Raw genomic sequence first — 7951 nt, forward strand, 5'->3', positions numbered from 1 at the left:
ACAACACAGAGAAATAGTAAGTCATGACACATTCAATCAGTGACTTTCTTGGGAACTCAGTCTGTTTTGCTGATCGAGGTCTTAAGTCTTTGTTCTAGGGTTGTAAGCTTTATGCCTTATCCCCCGACGCTGCAGAGGGTGAAGGTAAAGATGATGCTTTGGCTCTTGCTTCCCTTTCTCCTGCTTAATCACTGCTCCACCCTCCGTCCCCCACCGCTGTTTCAAAAGCACAATTTCTTCTGTTGCAACCACGTTCTTCCTGTGCCATTTTTTTTTAATCCATCGTCTTTTGAAAAGCATTTGATGTTTGACAGAAAGGAACATCTCCTTGGAACAATGTACCTGGAATGATGTGTGCTTGGGTTGAGACAAGGAGAGATCACTATGGGGAAGAGGTTTTCATATCCTTCCAGGTAAGGGCTGATGGAGGAAGGCAGTATCTGACTTGGATGTCATAAGACGTTGCCTCTTTAGAAAAGACAACAGCACCACTGCCTTCCTTCCTAGGTACTGGGAAGATTGCTGGAACTACTATTCTAACTCATCTGAGGGGAGAAAGGGAACAGGGTAATCTTTTTGTCCAAGGGGATGGCCTAGGCACAGTGGAATGTAGGAGGAGTCTGGTTGGTTCTTCCCTTAAGCAATTTAGGGGTACCAGAAAGAGCCAAAATATTGTGCTCAGTTTGCCAGTCTAAACCTGCCATACTTAAGAAGTAACTAGCTCACCAAATGCATCCTTTGTTGCCACCTGGACCAAGATTTGCAGGCCCAGATTGCACTGAATTTTTCTTCTTTCTTGAGCTGCCATTAGATAAGGGAAGGCTAATAAACTAAATAAAAGTGGAGTTTTAACGAAAGGCAGGGAATTAGATCCCATTTTCATTTCCATGTGCAGGGAAAGGGCACTTGATAAGATTTAGGGGCTTTTCAAATCCAGCCTCAGATACTTGACGCTTATTAGCTGTGTGACCCAGAGCAAGTCACTTAACCCCAATTGCCTCACCAAAAAAAAGGGGGGAAGGGCTTTTTGAAAGGAAGCTGCTAGAGAGAGAATATATTTTGGTAGGAATTTGCCTTCAGACTTTAAAGATGATAAGGTCACTATCATCTCCCATCAGTAGCCTAAAAAAGTCCAATATCAGTGCACTGGTTATACTAGTTAGTACTAACTTTTCCCACGTGGCCTCCATATTTGTTAATTTGCAAGCATGTTATTAGACAAGATTGGTTTCCCAGGTTACCTGTTGATAGGATATGGCCTCTTCCTTTCAGAGCTGCTTTCATTTCTTAGAAACTTTGTGGAGTGAGCCTTCCTCTACAGTGTAGGCCGATTTCATCCCATCTTCTGGACCAGTGTCCTAGACACCGTGTTCAGAGGATACAGCTCTTTTTGACTCCTTTCTAAAAAGGCAAGAAATACAGGTTCCCAGATGGGTCACTGGGCCTGTTGCCAGAGAAGGGGATGTGGTCTGAAGAAGGCCCAGATTTGGGGGCAGCACTTTTTGATGCTGATAAGTGCAGATGGGGATATGAAGGCAGCTCTTTATCACTGATAACCTTTAACTGTATGTTTTGTCACCATTTCCCAATGAATCCCACCCATGACTCACTCATATTACCATTTGGCTTACCTCCCTCACTTCAGCTATGTGCCAAGCATGCTTAGCCATGGAAACTAAAGCATTGAACACTGCCTGAAACAGATTGCATAGCTCCTGTCATTTGGAATGTCTCTTTGAAATAGGACACCTTTAGAATCCTACTTTTAATGAATGGTCTATTTGGGGCATTCAACCTTGATTATTATTGCTTAAAAAAATCATTTGAATTCTCATTGTCCTCATGTACCTGAAGGTTTTGAGGAAGCCATGGTTTTTTAATAGAGGAATTTGGTCAGTAGTTTTTCATAGTTGGCTGTTTCCGTGACTAATTCTCCTTTCTTCTACTACTTAGAGGGTGTCAATACAGACTATGTGAAAGGACAAAGCCTGGAAGGTGTGAGCACTGAAGAACCTCAAGGTGAGAGCTTCTTTGTTGCATTCTGACAGTCACCTAGGCTTTGCTTTGGAAAACTCCGCTTTGTCTCTTCATTCTGTTGCTGAAAAAGCTGAGGGGATAATTCCTTCCTTTAGTGTGAGATGTTCCTGACTGGTTAGAGCAGTGAGTCTATAAACTTTTTTGACTGAATATCCCATCAGTAAATAAAGAAAAATTGAGCATGTACCTCTAATGTATGTTAGAGTTGTTTGGATTAAAATTACATATATATATGTACTAATAATTACGAGAATCTCTTTTTGGGGGGATAGATCAGAAAAGAACACCTTTTTGCTTCACCAAAATTAAATTATATATAATTAAGACACATTGTTCTCAACCACAAACACCCTGGATGTTATGAGGTGTACGCAGAAGGAGAGATTGGGCTAGACAGGGAATAGAGATAATACCTATTTCTTCTCCTTCACCTCTAACCTAACTGCTTCCCTTTTTTGGTCTTTTCCTAGTTAAATATTCAGCATTGCAAACCCAATCTGCAGAGAAACCTTCCCAAGAGACTCCGAAGATCTAACTCCACAGCAAATGCATACATGTACATTTCAAATGCTTGTAATTTTGCTTATTTAATTTGGATTGAAAGCTGTTCTCCAGCTCTATGGAATAACTGGCTTCTTATTGACAAGCTTTTTTTGGTGGGGAGGATTTGGTTATTTATGTTGGGCTGAAAAAAACTTAATGTTAATATGTTTAAAAGTGATGGGGTCACAAAAGTGTGAGATAACTGGCCTAGCCTCTCATGGAATAGAAGTGTCTAAGAGGAAGGTTGATGAAAACCCAGGGAGATTTATTCTAGCTCCTTGGGACCACTGGCTCCCTTGTACTCACAGACAGTAGTTCTCCCAAGGAAGTCCAGGCCTATGCTTCTCTAGTGCAGTTGGGAAATTGAAATAAAGTACTGAACTTAGGTAGTCAGGAGTGATATAGAAATAGAACAAGGGGGAAAAAAACCTCAGAAACTAAGCATAAGAAAGAGATGCAAATGAGCACTGAGGTCACTGAGTAGAGTTAGAAATATCCTACTACTAGATATTTATTTCAGGGTACCAAACCTGGGCTTTTTTCCCCCTGAAACTTTGAGGGGGTGGTCTTCAGCATGTGCAACCTGACCCAGCTCTCTAAAAGTGGAAAATGTAGGGTTTTTTTAAACTTTCCCACCCAAGAAAACTCAATTATAGAAAAATGTCTGTAGCATTAATTATTTACTTATGTTATCTTGTGACAAAGATAACATTACCTGCTAGTGTGTGGGAATGTGCTTATGTCCGTGAAAGAGCATGACTCAGAAACAGCCAGGGCTACACACAGACAGTGTTGCCTAGTGGACAGAGAAAGCACCACGGTTTGATCCCCTCCTGATCTTTCTTTTCAGGAAGAAAAGCCACACTTCTTTTTGAGAGCAAGAGGGGATTGTTGTTCGTTTTATTTTGGAGAACATACCCTTCAAGCCCATGAAAATTAACTAGCAGAAATGGCTTTCTTGGCCATTACTTAGAAAATGGAATGCACTGGTGTAACATTGTAATTGTCCTAGGTCCTGAGCACGTGTCCCAGGGGCAGGACGCAAAAGTCTTTTGTTATGTGTTTGTCAAGTTGAAAGAACTTGGGGTTCTGGTCTCCACTGGGCCTCTCTGTGACTTGGGAGAAGGGTCAGTATTTCAGTTTCCTTCTCTACACAGTGAGAGATTTGAAATGATCACTAAGGGTTCTTCGCTACTCAAGATATGAGACCTATTCAGAATAGGAACAAAGTAGCTTAAAATTGAACTATCAAGAGATACTTTAGAAGTAAAGAAAAAACATTTTGTAGGGCAAAAAGAATGAATTCTATTTGCATTGAACCTCTAAACGGCATTCTAGCCATGCTTACCTGGATTGGCATATCCACAGTTCCCACACAAGTTGTAACCACTCTGTGTTCCTGTAAATATTTTTAAACTAGTCTAACAACAGTACTCTCATATAAGAAATGTCTTGTGAAACTTTTTGGAAGTCCTTTCTTAGCTTTAAAGCTGTGTTGAAGAATACTGTGTTAATAAACACAAAGAAATTGTTTCCTTCCATGTGGCCTTTTTCAGTGTGTTTTCTCATCCTCCCCTCTTCCCCTCCCTTAATAAGAAAGGGCATTCAAAATACAAGTTCAGTTCCTCAGTGTTTTTCTGACTGGAGGGGGCTTGGGTCCAAATCACCAAGAGCAGCTGAAAACAGCCTCAGTCAGCTTGATGACAGCTACAGTTGTGTGTGGGGAAACCATCTAGGGACTGTCACAGCAGGCCAGTGGAGAGATGGCAACCACATGTGAGGCTACAGAATTGACAACTTGTCAACCAATGGCAAGTGCAGGTGAAGAGTCAAACATGACTTCAAGATTATGGCTAGTGATACCTTTAACCGAAATTGGTAAGTTTGGAAGAGGGGGAAAGGAAGCCAGCAAGGAGCTGATGTGTGACTGATGTTCAAGAGAAAGATGAGGGCTACATAGTGATGTTGAAATGATCCTTGAGCCCTAGCAAACACCCAAACTAAGCAGAAGATGGAGAAGGATCTTGCAACCAAGGAATTATTTAGAAAAGAGCAAAAATAAGATAGGACATGAATGAACCTCTAAAGAAAAAAAAAACAAAACTCAGGGGCCAGGTGGATTAATAAGAAAGTTCTGTCAGATTTCAAGAGCGGACCAGCAAGATGAGGATGTTACTAAAAATCAAATGCTAATACCACCATATCAATCATATCATTAATCAACAACAAACCTGCAGCGAGATGATGAAAGATAGGGGAGAAGCCCAGTGATGGGAAGAGTTTACAGCTGTGTGGGGAGAGACTCGGGTAGTACAGGTTGATCAATTCACTGCAACAGGAGTTGTGGGGGAAAAAACCCCCAAATAATGAGGAGTATCTCCATAGCAGTAGAGGCACTAAAAAAGATATTTGAAAACTAAACAAGTAAATTTAAAACAAAATGCTGTGGAAGGAAATAGGGCAGGAGAGAGTAGAACACAAGTTCATGTGAAAGGAGCTAAGCTAGAGACTGAATATGTAGAAGTAATCTCATGTCTTCCAAAAAAAGAACTGAACTTGGAGTCACAGGAATGAAGTTCCAATCTCGTGCTATCACATTACCATTTATGTGTGATTGTGGGCAAGGCCCCTAACCTCTCTGGTGTGCACATTCCCTCATCTGGAAAAAAAGGGCACCTATCCCTTCCAGGTTCACGATCCAGTGAACAGTCACAATAGCATCTGCAGGAAACAGTAAAAGAAAATTATCCTTAAGTATTGGGGGTAGGGAGAGGAGGCAAATACCATTGTTAAACTCTTGAAAGCTCAAGTTAAAATTACAAAGGAACATAGTGTTTAAACTTCAGAATTTCAATTCACATCACGATTCTGAGATAGCAGTCTTTAGCTAAGAAGGAAACTCAATTCAAATAGCCCAGTACTACTACCATCTTTGAGAAATAAAAAAGTTGAAACTAGACTGACATTCTGAAGATGGAGAGATTAGATTACACCTCCAAAGAAAATATTCTACAGAGCTTTGAGTCAAACCATCAATTTAAGAAGATGGCCTTTCAACAAAAAGGCATGCAAAGCCCCTCCCCCCCCCGAGTGTTTTGTTAACAATGAAATCATGTCAAGATGTCCAGGTAGAAAAAGATCCAGGAAAAGCGAAGGAGGAAAGCTGGACATGCATTCCATCATATGTTTTAAGAGTTTCTTGTGGGGACTGTGCAAGAGGAGAAGAAAAAACACTAAAGGCAAATGCTGTTAGGAGGGGGAGCTGGGACTGGCATATGTTGGGTTCTGTAAAACAACCCTTCTCCAACCAATACCTGCCCTAAACATAAAAGGCCACATCACAGGAGAAATTAAGAGACTTCACAATCATGCCAGGGGTGAGAATTCTTACTCACACAAGGGGTACAGGTAATCAGAAAGGAAAATTTCAGGCACGTGAAATTTAAAAGCTTTTACATGAACAAGAGACAAGGAATAATAAATTATGTAGATGGGGAAAAATATATCAAATGTCACTGATATTCAAGATACACATGGAATTAACAGGTATGTTAAGTCTTATTCTCATAAGAGCCATTCCTCACTAAATAAAAGGCCAAAGGATACAAGAGAAGCATTTTCAAATGTGTGCCACTCACGAGAACTCACACACCAAAGCCACTATGATTCCCGAGCTAAGTCTTAAGGAGTTGCTTGAGGCCATGGAGGTTAAATGGCTTGCTAAAGTCACACAGACTTGTCAGGATGTCAGGAGCTGAACTTGAACCTAGGTCTTCATTCCACAGCCAACACAGCATTTTATCCAGTATAACAGACTGTCCCTATAAATGGACATGTGAACAAATGGCCCAAGTCACTAAATGAATAAAACAAATGCAAATTCAAACAACTCTACAGTTTCACCTCACACCCAATTAATGTGGCAGCAGGAAAGGAGATAGGGAGATTGAAGATTAGCGAAATCTGCTAGAGAAGAATCAATATAGAGTGGTTATGAGAAGACGGCACTCACTGCTAATGAAACTTTTAAACTGGTCCAACCATTCTGGAGAGGAGGAAAAGTCTGATGGAGTAGGTCAAGAGCTGAACTTAAAAAGCCAGGGAGCCCTTGTTTCCAATCCTGCCCTTGCCCCATCCTGGTTGAGTCAACGAGAACTCTTCTGTGCTCCAGGCAGTTCTGTAATATAATGTGCAGAGAAGAGGCTAATCTTGTGAGAAAACTGATATGAAGTAAAATAAGCACATCCAGGAAAACAATATATACAATGATCACAATCATGTATGTAAATGAATGCTAAGGTGTTCTCACTAAACGTGACATGGAAAGAAAATGATTTAGTTGGGGCAGCTAGGTGGCACAGTGGATAGAGCACCGGCCCTGAAGTCAGGAGGACCTGGGTTCAAATCCAGCCTCAGGCCAAACACTTGACACTTACTAGCTGCGTGACCCTGGGCAAGTCACTTAAACCCAATTGCTTGAAAATTTAAAAAAAAAAAGATTTAGTTCCCTGCCTTTGGTACTGAGATGGAGGACTGCAAGTATACACTGCTAGTTGGGTACCTGGTTTTGTTCAGCTGCCTTTTCTTTGTTACACGAGAGGGTTCAGTGGGGATTAGGGGCATAGTATAGCAAAAAATGAAATCTAAGAGATGATAAAATGTGTAAAAAAATTATTATTTTCCTCCATCACTATTAAATCATACACTCAAAAAATGAACTTAAGATTTCAGTGTGGATATTTGCATTCTCTTAAAAACAACAATTTTCCTGACAGTTGACCTGGGCTTAATTCTGGCATCTCCAGTGACATTTAGGTACTGAATAATATGCATGCATGCGTGTGCGCAGCTCCCCCCCCCCCCCCCGTTGCTGGGGAGATAAAATGAGATACTGTAGTAATGCACTTTATAGACATTAAGGCACTGCATAAATGCTTTCCTCATCATTATTATTAGGGGGATTCTGAAGTATGTAAGTCCTCTGAGCTTTTCTGATCCCTTCCTATACATTCTCACAAGAGACAATATTTAAAAAGGAAAAAAAAAACCTTTCAAAAAAAAGAAGTTAAGTGAAGCCAAAGTTTGTGGGGAAAAGATTGCCTGAACTCTTTCCACTGGGGAATCATTTTACCAGGGGATAAACAGTGCACATAAAGCAGTGCTCTCTGATCCAAGTTTAGCTTTAGCAAACAGGGAAATGATACAAGGACCAGGAACTGAAGATAAGCCAAGCAAATAAAATACCTGTTAGCAAAGGTCCTTATCAATTTCAGTCAAAACAGACAAGACCTATGACAAACATAGTTCAAATACTATTTCCCCCTAAAGGAATACAAACCAAAATACAGTTAAAAAAAGAAAAATGCAAAAG

At 40.6% G+C, this 7951-nt stretch overlaps 1 protein-coding gene across 1 annotated transcript in view; it reads left to right on the forward strand.

The window, feature by feature from the left end:
• The window catches only part of CD99L2 (CD99 molecule like 2), a 154347-nt gene extending 150228 nt beyond the window's left edge, over nt 1-4119 (forward strand). Inside the window, exons 11-12 of the mRNA XM_078148039.1 lie at nt 1954-2019; nt 2508-4119. Of these exons, the coding sequence (XP_078004165.1) occupies nt 1954-2019; nt 2508-2572 (131 nt within the window). The 3' untranslated portion in view covers nt 2573-4119. The remainder of the gene's footprint in view (nt 1-1953; nt 2020-2507) is intronic.
• Nucleotides 4120-7951: the final 3832 nt, after the last annotated feature.

Source organism: Phascolarctos cinereus, unplaced genomic scaffold (genome assembly GCF_003287225.1).
Source record: "Phascolarctos cinereus isolate Bilbo 61053 unplaced genomic scaffold, phaCin_HiC Scaffold_8;HRSCAF=390, whole genome shotgun sequence".
Lineage (NCBI taxonomy): Eukaryota > Metazoa > Chordata > Mammalia > Diprotodontia > Phascolarctidae > Phascolarctos > Phascolarctos cinereus.